The following is a 17,297-nucleotide window of genomic DNA, read 5'->3' as shown; positions in this document are numbered from 1 at the left end:
CCCAGAGCCGTCTGGTATCTTTGTGAAGAGCGTAACAAAGGACAGCGCCGTAGATCAAGACGGCCGCATTCACGTTGGCGACCAGATAATCGCTGTAAGTACCCTCACTATGTTCTTGGTAACAGTGGCAAGAGGTTAAACATGCAGGGTTTTATATTGTGTGTAACTGTGAGATGCATATTTCTGAATAATTTACAATTAACTGATAATTCAGAAAGTGTGTTTTTTTTTTCCCTCCTTTCTTCTGACTGAATATAAAGGAGTGCATAATTAACACTGTGAGCAAACACGTTTCTAATCTTATTACTGAAGGACAATTATAGTGTAGTCTTTTTCTAATGTTCTTAGAGACTCTTGTTGTCATCTTGTCTTTTTTTGAGTTTGTGCTTAATAATAGTCCGAATGACCTCAACGCATCGCCCGCTCTAAACAATTTGGCTCTAAATAAGTGATTTATTGGAATAGTTGAGAAAAAATGTATTTTTGAAAAAGAATATGCATTGCTTTTCTTAACAAAAACAACCAACTGGTCTTTCCTGCTTCATTTAATCCGTGAGTTCACAATTGATCGCCCCCTGCAGGTGGACGGTGTAAACATCCAGGGATACACCAATCAACAAGCAGTGGAGGTGCTCAGACACACGGGCCAGACGGTCCACCTTAAGCTGATCCGGCGGGGCTTCGGGCCCGACGAGATCCCCCCCACCGTGACCGCCAGTGCCGCCGTCCTGTCCTCGTCCGCCACCATCCCCACCACCGCCACCGTCATGATGGAGCTGGAGCTGGAGAGAAAGAAGGATGAGGAGCTCGCTCAAGGTAGGAAAAGATGAATTTAATGAGGGTATGAGAAAAGGAAAAAAAAAAGAAGTCCCGCTTCTTTCTATTCATCATCTTTCAAAATAGGTGTCATTTGATGTGTAAATGTGGCTTCAACAGGAGTTTTCATGATGCAGTGAAGAGTCATTTCCATGTAACTCCAAATAGACATTTCAGGCACTTTCATCATAAAAGCTGGAAAAAATAACTTTTTTTTCAACCACATGTGAAAAATTATCTACTTTCAATAAATTCAACTGGATATATTGTCATCACATTATACAGCTTCAAAGTTTCCTTCTACATGGTATGTAGCGATTTAAACCAGTTAACATTGATGTTTTGAAGTCATTGTGGTGTTCAGACCCATTATTCTTGAAATTGGATTAAAAAAGTGATACGTCTATCTACTTTTTATGGGAAAAAAAAAGTGACCATCAATCCTTTACTCTACTGTAACTCAGAAGAGATGCTATTTTACATCTCGTAGTTATCTAGACGTAGAATATGGGGCAGCGTTACATTCATCACTGCGCTGTTGTCCCCTGCTCGAAAGAATATAATGCAATAAACATTTCTGTAAGGTAATTGAGCTTCCTGAGAGATTTCCATCACCCGTTTTATTATCCGTCTTCCTGAATAAGGCTTCAACTTTCGAATTATTGTCAGCATTACTTACAGCCGCCGAGAGGAAAACTTCTGTGTCGTTCCAGACATGGAAATAAAGATCATTTGCGTTGTGGAAATCTTGTTTCACTTTTTCAGGCGCTGAGATTAAATGCAGCGGTTGGCTTGTGCTTATGTATGTTTTTGTCGAATATTCATTTATTTCTGTTATATTGCAGCCCAAGTTTTTTACTCAGACCCAGTTTTTTTATCCTGCATCCTGGGTGATCCCGCGGCCGGTCGGCAGCTCTAAGAAGGTCTGACACCAGGCATTAAAACGCACCCCAGCATGCGTCCCGAGCGATCACTCGTGATTAGACCTCAGTTATACACGCCTTATGCACAGCAGACAGGAAACGAGTAGGCCTACTGATGCCTCCCTAAAATCTCAGAATAGAATCAACCATGTGAACTAACAGCCATTTAAACATTTACACTATTAACATTTGCTCCCACTGCACTTTTAAATCATTTTCAACATTTCAACCATTCTGTTCCAAGTTATGAAACGGATCCGATATGAAGGATCTATACAGGAATAATAGATGTGTAACTCCGCAGAGCTGGCGTCCCGGCGACTCCTCCGACTGAAGCTTTTTAAACGCAGCAGTTATCATTCAGAGCCCGTCTCTGAAGAAAAATCAGCTAAACTTCAAAAAGAGCCCACAATAGACAGCAACTTTCAGCAACAGGGACACGAGTGGCTCGGCTCGAGATATTCAGGGAAGGCCCGTTCAAAGGCGATGAGACGGATCTGGAGCTTTGGTGACAGCTCTTTTGCTCGCTGTAGTTGCAGAAATCAACAAACAATAGCATGAGGTTTTCTGTGGTTGTTACATCTTGTTAGTTTGGACACTGCCTTCTACTGAAGATGTATTTTATTGAAGTTGGAAGGGTGAGAAAACATATTTTCTGCATGTGCTCTCTCAGCACACAGAGGAAGGCCACAAGTTTCCCAGATGTTCTCTCAAACTGGTCTGAGTGATGGGATCTGAATATATCCTCATTTCACTTGTGTGTTTTTGTCCCTCTGCGATCAGATCAGCGAGGACCTCAGTTTCTTTTGTATCTGGATCCCCTAAAAAGACTTCTGGATGGCCGTTATGTCTCATGACAGCTTGGACATCAGAGTCCCACTTTCCAGCTTAAAGCACCACACGATTTCTCTCAAGTGTTAATGTTTCTAGCCTGTAAAATGTGATGAAAACACCCAACAACCACCTCTCTGAGAAAATAACTCCCGAGTTAATTAACACATTGTTTCCAGGCCGTAAATTCATTTAACTTTTACACTGTTTCAACGCTGAAACTTTGCATACAACGCCCATGCTATGACATCCACCTCAGCAAGAAATTGACAGGTTTACAGGAGAAGTCTGCACGAACACTCACCATAATTGTTTTAATAGCTTAATGTATTTTTTTTTTCTACCTAAACTCACCTTAAAGAAGACAGACAGAAAATAAACAGCAGGTCTCCCGTCGGCAGCTGTACTGACAGCCCCTTCAGGCTATTGGAGAAGGAAGAAAAAGCAACCGGTGTGGGTTTCTCAGCGTCAGCGGTGATAGATGGAGGCTAAAAGTGATTAGATTTGCACCAGAAAGTAGCAGCCCCAAAATCTGAAGGAAGAAAAACAGCAGGCAACAGATAACAGAGCCAATGCTTTATTGGCAGCTGTGAAAGGTCTTGGAAGACAAGAAGTACAGACTTTTAGGGGGAAAAAAGTGGGATGGACTCTCAATAAAAACGTACTTATTTTACAGGAAATGATTAACAAGTAGCTACTGGAGAAATAGCTTTTTTCAGGCAGTGCTTGGCTATAGTTTATGATGTCGAGGGTCAATGATGGAAAGAGATGAAACAGCCTTCCCAGACTGTTGTCATGTCTATTTTAGTATCGTTGGTTTCCTTCTTCCATCACCAACCCGTTCTCTGCGGGAACATAAGAAGCCGATGTGACTCAACCACACACCCAAGCTGTAATTTAAGGGGTGACCAGTTCAGCACCCTGTGGGAACCCACAGACGTAAATAGTGACATAAAGTTATCATAAACTAAGCATGTAGATTTATATTCTTTTTGTTCCAATATGGAAATAATGTATGTCCCTTTTAATAAAATGAACAGTATTAAGTAACTGAGTATAAAAAGAAAAGAGGAATAAGTGGGTGTTTTTAGGTGCATCTGTGCTGTTGATGGAGAGTGTTGCTTTTGCCTGCTCCTGCTCCTGCTCCTGTCAGTCTCACTGTTCTGCGTGTTTACAGTTACCGCAGATGAAAAGCAGCTCCAGACAAAGAGTGACGGATCTGATGTCAGCCCAGCCACGGATCAGCTAACAAAAGAAAAGCATGGTAGGAGGCTGGGATGCTTCCTGAAGTTCCCGCAGCAGACATACTGGGCGCACATTTGACAGACAAGGGCTGCTATTGGCAAGACCACACTGACTAGGGACACACATTCTGAGGAAATATCGTTTATTTTCAGCAACACTGTAGGTTTAGGTATTTCATTCAGTGCAGATAAAAGTTTCCTAGGTCCATGATACATCACAAAAATGCTTTTTCTTCTGTCATATTAACACCGATGCTTCATCTGATGTTTTTCCAGGGTTGAAGTTAACGGGTTTTGAGGAGGAGGAACTGAAAAAGAAGTGGCAGGAGATTCTTGGTCCAAGCAATGAAGTTGTGGTAGGTTACCTTTTCAAACTGATTCTTACCATCACCACGTTCCCAGGCAGTTCCTTCCCAGTGATCAGAGTTATAACGCAGCACTGTAAAAAATTAGAAACCATATTAATCATCAGCAAAAGGAATACACTCATTGATGTATTTACAGAATGAATAAAAGGGGTTCAAGTGCTGATAGGGACGTCATGTGATTCCCCGTTTCCTCGACAGGTGGCTCAGGTGGAGAAGTTTACTGAGAGCAGCGGCCTGGGCATCAGTCTGGAAGCTAACAGCGGCCATCATTACATCCGCTCCGTCCTTCCCGAGGGCCCAGTTGGTCGCTGTGGCAAGCTGTTCAGTGGAGACGAGCTGATTGAGGTAAAGTGTTACTTCGATTGTGCAAATGACACAGTTTTTAGAGATTTATACACTATATGTACTGATTTTGGGGAATTTGGAAGGTGATTTATTTGTCCTGATATAGTTAATTTATGCTCTAGTAATAGCACTTGTAATTGATACATAACAGTAGGCAATTAGATGGGCCAACATAGCCATTGTGCCTAGCCTTTGTGACAATCACACAGTGATAACGCTGTAATTCACAGATGGTGTTGCTGCCATAGCAATTAGGTTTGGAGCATGTCACACGGCAAATAGAAAATTCCCAGAGAAATTTCCATCCATTCATCCAATATCAATACCCTATTCTTCCTATTGTTGGTCACCCAGATCTGCTGGAGCCCATCCCAGCTTTCTGGCCGGAAGGCGGGGTACAGCCTGCAGAGGTTGCCAGTCCACTGCAGCCCCAGACAGATTCATGGAATCAAATTGTGACCAAACACTGCTTTAATCAAAATCAAAATATAATCAGATTGTTTTGTTTTATAAGTAGTTCCTTGATTCTCTCCTGTCTCCTCCAGCCTGTTTGTGTTCTTGAGAAAGATACTTAACCCCCTCAATTTCCCCCAACGTGTCCCAGGTGTGCTCATGTGTGTGAGACACAAAAAATGACTGACTTGTTTTTGAACTAAACAGCTTTGGGGCTCACTGAGGGTCATGAGGAGCAGGGAGCTCCAGGTGGACCCCACACTTGCATGAGCAGGCCCCTTAGAAATAAACCTTCATAGACATTCATAGATTTAGTCAAGATTGTCTTATTTTAAGCAAAAATATTTTGCCAGTGGGGGCAGACAAAAAACACTAGCAAAATAGTTTGAAATAGTCTTCTCATTTCCTTGAAATTAGGCTTTTTTTTTCTTTAATAGAAAGAGTTTTTGCAGTGCACACATCAGAAGGTTTAATTCGTACTACATGTGGAGATGTGGCATCACAAGCAGTCGGCGTTTGCAGAAAGAGTGAAAATGACAATTCTTCAACTCTTCTTTTTTAAAGCTAGTATTAAGAGCTCAGCTGACATTTAACCAGTTTATTTTATTCTTTCCTGTTTTATAACAATGGCATATAATGCAATCTCCATGCACTCAACATATCAACAGATACTTACTTGTGAAGCAGCTGCCGTGCAGCATGGTTAATACTACAGAGTTGTAAAATGGAAATAATCATTTTTTTAAAATAGCTTTTTGCATGACTGTGGATTAGTGTGAAGTGCTAAGAGTGTTGGTAAGACTTGATAAACATGAGATATAATCGCAGGCCTTATGATGTGACTCAAAAAATATACTTGTGTTTAAAAAGTAGCAGCTTTTTCAACTGGAGCTGAAAATGGGATTTTACATGCAGGCAGAAATAAATAATTTAAAAAATGAAGTGCAGCTGACTTGTAAATGACACGCTGTATTACATTTTCTACAAGCTTTATTTTTTTTACATTAAAAGCAGGGTATGTAATTGCTAGATGTCAACATGTCTGTTAAAGATTTTAAAAAAAAGAAAAGAAAACGTAGCGCGCTAGCTCTTCCCCCATCCCTGAGTCTTCCTCCCTCCATTCTCCACATCCCATCCCGTTTCATATGCCCAGGCTGGAACCAAACTGTTTTTATTTATTACTTTCCCTATGTTTAAGAAAACAGGTGCAGTCAGTCTAGATGTCAGATTCTGGTCTGAGGACGTTTGACTGACAGCTAAATGCACGTTGTACTCTAAAAGTAAGCTAATATCCGCCTGGTCCTTGTTAGGTCAATGGTATATCCCTGATCGGCGAGACTCACAAAGAAGTCGTGAGGATCTTGAAGGAGCTTCCAGTCTATGTGTACATGACATGCTGCAGGCCTGCTCTTGATCTTCAAGCTGACATGGGTGTCGTCCAGCCAGAGACGGAGGTAATATGTTTGCATTGCTTGTAAATAAAAATAGCTGCTTGTGTTTCTAAGTAAAAAAATCAATAAAAGTACATCTAAAACAAATCATTGAACTTTTAGTCATGAGGACTAAAAACAAACCTGCCTCCTCTTGGTATCTGAAAATGTATGATGATGATATTTCTACACTTATGTGTATCACGCAAGACAATATGATCTGAGAGTGACACTCATACTCTGTTGTAGCCTGTCGAGCATTATTAGATCAGTCTCTCTGGCAGCTACCACTATCTTTCCGCATCGTCAGCCATGCTGTATTAAGACTTTGCAATAAATAGGGAAGGCTGAAAGTTTACTAAGATCAATTTCAGCAATACCTCAGCAGTAGCCAATATCATACTGTATGTTGGAGATATGAGACATCAAATGCAGCTTCCCATCGGAGGAAGGGGTTTTCATCTCTGTAGCTTTATCTGTGATAATGTACTAAAGCCCTAGCATTCCAAAGATATTTCCCTTTTATGTTCTGCCAGAATCCCAAGCCAGAAACAGAGTGTAGGAGCTTTTGGGTTGGGAGGGAAGTGAGGGCAGCATGGTGTTGCATTGTGATTTTGGGCTTTTCCTCTCTCTGCAGAATCAAATAGACCTCAGCAGTGCACTTGTTGCCGAGAACTCAGAGGTGAACACAGCAGCAGCGGCACAGGATAGTGTGACAGAGGAGCTGATAGGCCCTCCTTTGGCTATGTGGGAGTTGGAGATCCAGAATATTGAGCTTGAAAAAGGAGAAGGGGGATTGGGATTCAGTATTTTGGATTACCAGGTGTGGAATCTTCCTTGATCATGATAATGGGTTTTGCGAATTAATTTTTTTCCCTTGGCTTTATTTATAAAAATGTATTTACACTTTGCTTAATGTGTTTTTTTTCCATTCACATTGCATCCATGGTTTTAATATTTGTACAAATTCTTTTTTTTTTTTTTTTTTTGTAGGACCCACTAGATCCCGCCAAGACGGTGATCGTGATCCGCTCTTTGGTTCCTAATGGTGTTGCCGAAAGGGATGGCAGGCTTTTGCCAGGAGACAGGCTCATGTATGTTAATGCAACAAACCTGGAGAATGCCAGCTTAGAGGATGCAGTTCAGGCCCTTAAGGGGGCCAAGCTTGGGAACGTCCAGATTGGAGTTGCCAAACCACTGCCTGTAAGTAGCTTTAGCAAACTAACATAGATTGGTATTAGTATTCTTGCCTTTGCCTTTGCTTTAAACCTGTCAGAAATGTTTCAAGGTAGACGTTACGTTGGGGGTATTTGTGCGTCTGTCTGTTGGGATTAGTTGTATATGTGCTTTTGTGATTTTTGTGTTGCATTAGTTTTTGAGACGAGCATCTTTCATGTCAAGCTACTGAGCATCCCGTCATCCTGTCAAGGCTCAGCTTACAAGAGCTTGAATTTTTTATACAGGAAAAAGATGTGGAGGTAGACTTCATGGTGTAGCTTTCCACTTGGTGTTCTTTTAGAAGAAACAACCAGTGCACAATGCCTTTACCATTTGTGTAATATTCTCATTAACTTTTCCCAAAGCACCACATCCATGTATTTTTTTAATTGACCCCAGGAAGAATAGTCGCTGCTGAGGCAGTGACTAATGGGGATCTACAATAAATAAATACATACATCTCTTGTGTATTTAAACATACCACCTTTGAAAATAGTAGTTCTGTCCAGTAGCAGGTTCATAGCTTCAAGCAGCTGTGCTCCTTGTATGGGATGTTTCTCTCTGCAAAAACAGTTTGTATACTCTGTGCTGCGGAGCTGCATTTTTCTCGTGTTGAATCTGCCATGGGACTACTATGCGAGACCTCTAGGCTGCCAGGGTTAGCTGGATTACAGATCCGTAGCAAGCTTTCCTGCAGGATGTGGAATGTACTTCTGAGGGTTGTTTTGTTGCCTTGCCTCGATACGTGTAATCTTCCCAGTATGCCCTCTTGTTTTTCATGCATCTGTCTGGGCTGCGTTTTACACAAAATCAATATCCAAGAGCTCTTTAAAAGAATAACACACTTTAAATTATGAGAAGTTTTCTTTTTCTGTTGGGAATTAAACTCTCAATTTGTCATCTTCTTGCGGTTTCCCTGATTTATCAAGATCCTGATTCCGCTACATAGTTTTTAATATTCTCAAAAAATCCTAACACATTTCCATCTTCATTCCATACTAATTCATTTCCATCAGATTTGATATATACAATCATTTTAATGACGTAAAGCTAGAAACACTGAAAGAATGTCTCCACTTTCTTAGGGAATATGTGGATATTCCCACTCTCCACACCCATATGGTGACCAGAACATAACACCATCATCCATCATCCATTCATTTGACTTCAACAATATTTTGGTTGAAGAAGGAGAGGAAGAAGAACTGACTGAGGGCATCCTTTACCGAGCAGAACCTGCATTGGTTAGTTAGTTTTTGGGAAAAATGGACAAAAAAAATAAAATCCGAATGCCTTATTGCCTAACGATAGCTGGTCTATTTGATTGAAATCATGCAACAGTGAGTTGATGCAGACTGAATGATATTATGACATATGGAGGCCATTAATCATGGGATGTGTTAATGCTGTTTTGGCAGTATTTTGTTGTGAGATAACTTCAGAATTAGTAATAGGATCATAGAATAGTATGATACTGTTAACTGTCTATAACTTGATAATTCACTAAATCAATAATAGATAAGTTTAGCATCCAAGTTAGGTGAACCTTGATGTCTTTTTACAGATTGACAACAGTGAAGGAGACCTGTCCGATGAAAAGGTATTACATAATACCTATTCTCGGCTGGACGAGGACACTCCCCAGGCATCCATGATTGCTCTCCATGGTAGCAGCTGTAGCGCTGACCTTGATTACGTGCACTCATCCACACCTAAGGTAAGTAAACAGACTTTATATCTCTTTATTTCATCAAATGTAACCAACTTGTTAGCGTCACAGCCTGTATTTTTAAATCAGCAAGAGTCAAAGTCTCTATTTTTATATTATCATGATTTTATTGCTGTTATGTGAGGTTTGCACTTTTGGCTGATTTTGTTGCCTTGGGCACGACTCTTTAAGCAGATGTGAAATGATGAAAAAAAAGAATGAAAAAAAGGCAGAGGGAAGACAAAATGCATTCCAGTTTTCCCAAAGGTCACAGCTGATATCATTCGCCTGGCCTTTCAGAATAACCTATGGTATAATGAGACAGCCTTGAGGGACAGATGTGCGCCAAGACAACCTGTGGCATTTTGTTGAGCTGGGGATTTTCACATTTCAGAATTTCAAAATATTTCTTTGAGCCCAGTCAGTTAAGATGATTTGTTGTGACACGCTCAAAACTTTCTATAACCTTCCGCAATAGCTGTGTTTCCCTTAGCAGGAGTATGGAAATGTAATAGCGCCGACCTCCTCCTCAGTCCTTTCAGCCGTCTCCATGTACAGTGATGGACCAAGTAGCATCTACTGACTTACCAAACTAACACCCCACACCACCTGGTGGCAGTAGTGCACCATTTTCATTGTTTGCCAACTGTCAGTACATAAAGGAAGGAGAAGACGGCAGAAGAAGAAGGAATGAATGAAAACAAACACCATAATCTTCTGCATGTAGTATATCCAATCAGCGCATAGCCATCCCCCTTTCCTCACGCAGGGGTTTTTTGACATCGCTTTGATTACCTAACTTACTGCAGAGACATGTTTCCATAAAAATTCCATAAAAATTGTGATTGCAGAGCCAATCCTGGTAACAGAGACACGTTTCAACAATTCAGGCCGTGTAAAACTACCTGGACCTGCACTAACGGAAGGGGGCCTAATGACCTTTTACGTCGGCTTATTACAATTACAGATAATATTGTAATTTCCCTTCACCAAGTATCATTCTTGTTGTAGCCCACATGACCGATGTTCTATTCTAATGTACAGGTATCTTTACTGAGCCCCACTTTATGATCTATCCTCTCATTAGAACATCTTCCTCGTTTCGGTCCGAGCTCCCCAAGGCGATTTCTCGCAGAGGTTCATTACTAGCAAGTCCAGTTCCAATAAAGCCTTAACAGCTGTTATAAAAATATATACATGTCTTGCATTTCGCCCTCAAGATGGCTAGTAATTTATTCCTTTTTCCACTGGTCACTGATGGCTTTCCTGTGGCTCATTACCAGAAGAGCAGCATGGCGCCTGAGCACGACAAATTCTCCCTGAGTGGATGTTCATTCAGCTGCTCTGCTTTGTTTCGCTCCAGCTGACAGCTCGCCTGAACGTGTTGGACGAGCATTCCAGCTTTGCATCATCATCTGGCTTTGAGGACAACACTCAAGCGTTCTCTCCGGAGACGTCGGCCTCTTACACTCCCGCGAGTTTGACAGGACACATCCCAGCCATTACTGCCATTCTAACCAGCTCAGATCAATACTTGGCACAGCAGCCGAGCGCAGGAGAACCAGAGGAGTGCTCAAACTCGTACAGCACATTTTCTGAAGCGGGAGGGAGGTCTGTTGTCCAGGAGGCACCCGTGGAGCCCTCGCACTATCAGCAGGAGCCTGTTATCTCTTTTGGAGATATTGGAAATATGACAATCTTTAAGGTAAGATTAAGTTAACTGACAAAGCACAAGTTCAGAGGTGTTAACATGATTAGTCATGACCAAGTAAGACAAGATATGAACATTCTGTTTAAATGATTTATGACTATTAATCGCAGCAGTCACCTTTATCTTTGTTCTTTTTTTAACTTCATATAATTTAATTTCCTTCTAACAGAAGTCTCTTCAAATACCAGAAGTACAACATCCAAAGCATATTTGTACAAAACTAATTTTTAGAGCCAGATGCGTCGGCTTACCTTTTATCTGGAGGAAGAGCTCCATTCAGAATCTCTTCTGGTATTGTCATTTACCGTCATGAATAAATGTGTTGAATTATCACCTTCAAGGACGAGGAGGCGGTTGTGAAAGAATCCACAGAAGACGGTGACAAAGCGGCGCTGACCTCAGGGAGCAATTTTGAAAGGACTATCACAGTTGTCAAGGGCAACTCCAGTCTCGGTTTGTGTTTATTTCTTCGCTTTCTTTTATTTGTTCTTTTTAATATTTATTTTTTCTCCCGTCCTTTGCAGAAGCTTTAATGAGGCTTCGAGTTTGAAAGGGCGTATTTGGCCTTTCCTTTTGTGTCCTCTTTTATACATCCCAGTTAGTAGACAAAATGATAGGAGCGATTTTTGGCTCAGAAAAGGGTAATTCTATTGCTGCATACTGTATTTGCATTTCAAAACCTGCCCGAGGGACTTCTTCTGGCTCCGAGAATACTGAGTTTAACTTCCAAAACAAACAAGGTTTCACAAAGACAGTTTTTGAAATCCTGACTTTCTTGTAGTGAACTGTCTCTCATGTTGCTTATTTACACTCTGTCAAGGTGGTAGTCGAATATTAAGCATGAAACGTTTGGCTCTGCTGTTTCCATTTCACTGCTTTAATGTTTGACCGTCTACCTTAAAGGGATGACGGTGAGCGCCATGAAAGACGGTTTGGGAATGCTGATCCGCAGTATAATCCACGGGGGCTCCATCAGCCGTGATGGACGCCTGGGGGTCGGCGATCTCATCTTAGCCATCAACGGAGAGCCGACCACTAACCTGAGCAACGCCCAGGCCCGAGCCATGCTCAGAAGGCACTCTCTCATTGGACCAGACATGGGGTAAGTGTCTCTGATTTAATAGCAGCATTTGGGAACAAAGTATAAAGTATTACATCACTGCTTTACTGTGACAGCGCCAACTCAGCTTCTGTTGTTTCATTTAATCTTTGGATAATATTGTCAATGAGGACAAAATAAGCAAAGACATGTCCTATCCTGTCTCTGAACTCCTTTATTAGATAAAGTGGTTGTGTAATTGTACAAATTGTGCTTGCTGAACTAAACTGGACAGTTTTGTTAGCTCCTGAGCATAAAAGCCAACTCTTCACATTTTAGATCTGCTTGTGCACCTGAGGACGATCTGTGCCCGTTTTATGTGTGAGTATGACTAACGTCCTCGCCGGCGGCATCTCAGAAAGAAGCTACCGCCTCTGTTTTCCTTGTCCTGTGCTCGCCGCTCACTGCCATGCTTCATCGCAGTCTCATACGAGGTTTATCCAGAGGAGTTAGACCAGGTCTCAAATCAGTGGTAACATCATCATTTGATTCATTTAGACAGTTAGATGATGATAAATGATGCTGTTTCAACCAATAAATGAAAAGAATTGTTCCATATGGCATCAAAAGCTAAAGAAATACATCGTTAATCAAAAGATCTGGATAAATTTGTACTGACTGTGTCATTTATTTATGCCACTAAACCTGCTGCATGGATTTCTTTCACCTTTTTTTTCTGTTACTAACACAACTGACTCCTTTTCAAAACACGTTTTTGTTTTTAATTTTACGTACGTCATGAACAGCTCGGCCTTTTCCCAAGCTGCCCATTGTAAGGTTTTTTAATAAACTGACTCATCCTTTGCGTTATTTCACTAGGATTCATTTTACTCGTGATGCCATCACGTTTAAAAAAAAAAGAAACAACCAAAACAAATAACCCCATCTGTTGAAGATCTGTCAGCTTCGCTCGCAGGCGTTAATGTGCCCTTGAGAGTTGGCTCTCTGGATCGTTTTGAGATGAGTTTGCGAGTGGATGTCAAGTTTGTCAGCTCTCTTTTGGCTCATCTCCTAAAATGAACTGGTGGTCCACTCTTTGCCAATCAATGGCACATTAAACAGATCCTTCAAACGTGTCAGGAATGTCACACAATAGCTGATTAAAGACTTGATTTGCTCGGACGTTTGGGAAGGTAAGCAGCTGTTTCGATGATCGATGGCGTCTCACCTTGGGCCTTTTGTGTGGAGGATGTGTTTGCTGGAGTTCAGGCTGAGTGAGTACGAATTCCTCAGGAGGTTCTTCTGAGCTCCATCGCAATAAGTCTCTATTAAATGAAAAGAGTGATAGCAGTCATGCAGTCCTTCATTTGTCGTTAATGACTTATTCCTGCTTTGATCCTATCACGGGTCGCGGGTGGATCTATTTCCATTGATTGGGACTCTAATTCTGAATGAATCGGGGTGCTATTGCCAATTGGATGAAATTGAAGAAATGTATGTATTTAATTCTGTGCATGTTTTGCTTTTGTGTATGTTTGTGTTCAGTATTACATATGTCCCAGCTGAGTACCTGGAGGAGTACAAGGCCAGCCTTGATCAAGCTAAAGATGACGTTTTCTCTGAAGCAGCTCCGCTCCCACTTCCTGCTCCAAAGTAAGTCATCACACTGTACCCAAGCATAGCAACTCCTGAGGGTGATTAAAGATAAATGTAAGTGTGCCCTGTGAGGTTTTCTTGTAAACACATGTTTACGTTGCAGTCTCTCTCACCAAAGTGCATTTCCATGCAACATTGATGCATTTGTAGATTTGCAGTGTTTGCTGGCATGTTTTGTAGCTTTTGATGAACAATTTCTTTGCTTCTTTGTGCATCAATAACACAAACTAATGATTCTGGTGTGTAACAAGAGGAGGGAGTTATCAGAAGCATCAAATATACACCTATAATCATGCTTTTGTCCTCTCAATGCATGCAGATTAAATACATGCATTGTATACACAAATACACTTCTATTAAAGACACCCAATGTAAGTTTTCCACTCCGGATCAAACAGGGGCAGCATATCACAGGAATGTAACATGTCAGCTCTGGACATAAGGCACAATTAAGTCCACACTATGCACTTGACTCCTCCTCTGTGACACCTGACGTGGTTTTTTGACTGGTTGTAGTGCGGCCCTCTATTGGACTTGAGGCTCAGACGGAGCATGTGAGCATTTCGAGCATATTAAATAAAAAAGAAAAACAATTACACAAAACATCAGAAAAGAATACAATTAAACAGTCATTAAACAAATCAAAGGGAAATAAATCTTCATGCCCGAAAAGGAGTAGGAGGAAGTAAAAAAAACTTATGAGGTCCTACCCATTGTTTCTTTTTTTGAATACAAAATAAAAATAAATATAACAGCAAGCTTTACTTTCTCAAAAAAAAAACCTGTTATTACATTATAAAAATATTACAGCACTTCATTGCAATAATATACCTGAGCATTATAAATATAAATATACCTGCGCATTATAAATATTATACCTAAGCATTATAAATAAATGATATAAATAAATGATATACCAGAGCACTTATAAATAATATGTCTTGGTGTCTTGTGATTTGTAGTCTTGAAGTCACGGGGGTGTTCATACTAGGTGACTGATCAACATCTAAGGATCACACACTGCGTGATCTGACAGTAAAAGTAGTTTCTGGCTTGATTTTTGGCGAGATGCATTGTTCACTTTTAAGCGTCACAGCCCTCTCCTTGTTTTGCCACCGGGTGTAGCTGGAACTAGATTCCCCAACGGTTCCTCGTTATCTTTGTTGTTACCCAGGATGACTTGATTTGATCACACGTTTTTAAGGCATACATTGTTATTAAAATTAATGATTATCGTGCATATATTTATATATAATATTTTACTATTTTTGATACGGAGTATAAATTATTGGAGAATGTTGCACTTGTGAACTTGTCTGCTGCTTTTTAACAATTGTCAGCTCGCACCCACACACTTTTCATTTCCCCTTCAAAATGATGTAAATCATTTGTTTCCAAGAACTTGCACTGACTTTTCTTCCCTCTGCTGTGATGATTTCAGAGACACTCCCAGCCTCCCTGAGCGTGAAGATGGAGAGGGAGAGGAGAGTGCCTCTCACAACTGGAATCAGCCGAGGAAGTGAGTCTAGTGTATATCAAAGCCTGTAATGTCATTTTGTAAACATATCTCATCAACCCCACAGCTTTGAAGTGAAACTGGAGCAAGCCGGTCTTGGTTCCTTCCCCAGAGTGGAGCTGTTCAGAGCGCATGGCAAGTCCCTGGGGATTAGCATCGTCGGAGGCAGAGGGATGGGCAGCCGACTGAGCAATGGAGAAGTGATGAGGGGCATTTTCATCAAGCACATCCTGGAGGACAGTCCTGCTGGACAGAATGGGACCCTGAAGACTGGGGACAGAATCGTTGAGGTAACATGATTCATTTCGTGACCTGAGATGCAGTGGTGGACAGTAACGGAGTAAATTTACTTGAGTACTGTACTTAAGTACATATCCAGAGGATTTGTACTTTACTTGAGTATTAGATTTCTTTGGTACTTATTACTCTTACTTGAATACATTTCCAAGACAAATATTTTTACTTTTACTCAAGTAAATTTCTAGGAAGGCTGAAAAGTACTCGTTACTTTCAGGTCTGCTCTTTTTTCTTCTTCCCTAAAATCCTATTGGACACAAGCTGTTTTTGTTAAAGGAGGAGACCTATCACAGTGCACGCTCTCCACTGGGATGTACGTAAAGCGGAAATACGTCAAGCCTCCTCAAAACGATACCGCCAAAGTAGCCTGCGTTTGTCAAGACATATAATAGCCGCAACAATGGCTACGCCTGCTTTTTTTGTAAAGCAGTGGTCTTTGAGGGGGATCCAGACTTAGTTGGATGGTGCAGGTTCATTTGGTTTCAGTTCATGATTGTTCATGATTTGTTTTTGGTGTTTTCTGCAGGTTTTATATAACATTGTGGTTCTAAAAGCAGCACATCAGTGCAGCTGGTTTCAAAGAGTTAATTCTCAGAAACAAGAGTTAAAAGATCCTTAAATTAATTTAGAAAAAATATAGTAATTTACTGATGTGGAAAATAAGAAATTTACTCTTACTTTTACTTAAAGTAAATTTAAAAGCATTTACTTTTGGATACTTAAGTACCTTTAAAAGCAAGTACTTTTCTACTCTTACTCGAGTAATATTTTGACTGAGCTACTTTTACTTGTAACGGAGTAAATTTTGACCAGTAGTATTTGTACTCTTACTCAAGTACTGGGGTCGAGTACTCTGTCCACCTCTGCTGAGATGTTCTTTGGTGTTATTTCAATGATTCCACCTTGACTCATTTGGATTTTCTGACTCTTGTCTTACAGGTGGATGGAGTGGACCTAAGAGACGCCAGTCACGAGGAGGCCGTGGAAGCCATACGAAGGGCCGGCAAATCTGTCTCCTTCCTGGTTCAGAGTATCAACCACAGACCCAGAGTAAGTTTGGATAATAAGAGTCAGAATAAGCTTGACAACTACCTTCTTCTTCGTGTCTCTGAAGCAGCTCCTTTTGGCTAAACTCAACCTATATACATACAGTTTATATACAACCCCCATCATCTTTCTGTTGTTTGAAGGTTCAGAGTCATTTTCTAACCCTTTATGCAAAATGGCAACAATCCTTGCCGGGCGTGTTTATCTATGTTAACAGATTTTAACCTTTAAGATACAACGTTCTTGGAAATCACTGCGTCCGTGACATGGTTTGTTGTTTGCAAGTGCCCTGGAGGCCTTGAAGGCACGACTGACTCGTTTCCCGCTGGCGTGGCCACCAACTTTGTTCCGGTTTCAGATCACTTCTTCTGTATCGTTATCTTTGACATACTGTCACACGATTTCCCTAATCATCATATTTCTCATCAATCACATAGCAACTCATAATCCAGTGTAGCGCCAGCAGAAGGCAGACACACAAAGACGGCTGTACTCTCCTGGAGTAAGGCTGCTTATACCATAATTAAGCCTTCTTCAATGATAGCAAAACATTGCAAGGACAAAAAAGACCTACCCAACTATCTCGCTTAGTGATAACCTTTACTTTTTAAGAGAAAAGTATTTCATGATCAGCCACCATCATGTTGGCATTCACCCATTCCTGCATTTTACGCCACTTAAAAGCCATTCTGCCT

General features: G+C 40.9%; 1 protein-coding gene across 9 annotated transcripts in view; it reads left to right on the top strand.

Annotated features, from left to right (window-relative positions):
* Window positions 1-17,297, top strand: part of LOC133420796 (multiple PDZ domain protein) — a 54,380-nt gene that overhangs the window by 13,269 nt on the left and 23,814 nt on the right. For 6 of the 9 annotated variants that reach the window (XM_061710624.1, XM_061710626.1, XM_061710621.1 and 3 more), the window contains exons 10-27: window positions 6-94; window positions 582-816; window positions 3,748-3,834; window positions 4,091-4,170; window positions 4,381-4,527; window positions 6,291-6,434; window positions 7,048-7,233; window positions 7,404-7,613; window positions 8,714-8,872; window positions 9,193-9,345; window positions 10,700-11,041; window positions 11,389-11,500; window positions 11,951-12,149; window positions 12,426-12,467; window positions 13,632-13,739; window positions 15,184-15,261; window positions 15,371-15,548; window positions 16,495-16,605. In XM_061710624.1, the coding sequence (XP_061566608.1) occupies window positions 6-94; window positions 582-816; window positions 3,748-3,834; window positions 4,091-4,170; window positions 4,381-4,527; window positions 6,291-6,434; window positions 7,048-7,233; window positions 7,404-7,613; window positions 8,714-8,872; window positions 9,193-9,345; window positions 10,700-11,041; window positions 11,389-11,500; window positions 11,951-12,149; window positions 12,426-12,467; window positions 13,632-13,739; window positions 15,184-15,261; window positions 15,371-15,548; window positions 16,495-16,605 (2,660 nt within the window). The remainder of the gene's footprint in view (window positions 1-5; window positions 95-581; window positions 817-3,747; window positions 3,835-4,090; window positions 4,171-4,380; window positions 4,528-6,290; window positions 6,435-7,047; window positions 7,234-7,403; window positions 7,614-8,713; window positions 8,873-9,192; window positions 9,346-10,699; window positions 11,042-11,388; window positions 11,501-11,950; window positions 12,150-12,425; window positions 12,468-13,631; window positions 13,740-15,183; window positions 15,262-15,370; window positions 15,549-16,494; window positions 16,606-17,297) is intronic. The other 3 variants (XM_061710628.1, XM_061710627.1, XM_061710623.1) reach the window with 3 other exon arrangements.

The sequence above is a fragment of the Cololabis saira genome, chromosome 20 (genome assembly GCF_033807715.1).
Source record: "Cololabis saira isolate AMF1-May2022 chromosome 20, fColSai1.1, whole genome shotgun sequence".
NCBI lineage: Eukaryota > Metazoa > Chordata > Actinopteri > Beloniformes > Belonidae > Cololabis > Cololabis saira.
This window is presented reverse-complemented; position numbering and strand designations above follow the sequence as displayed.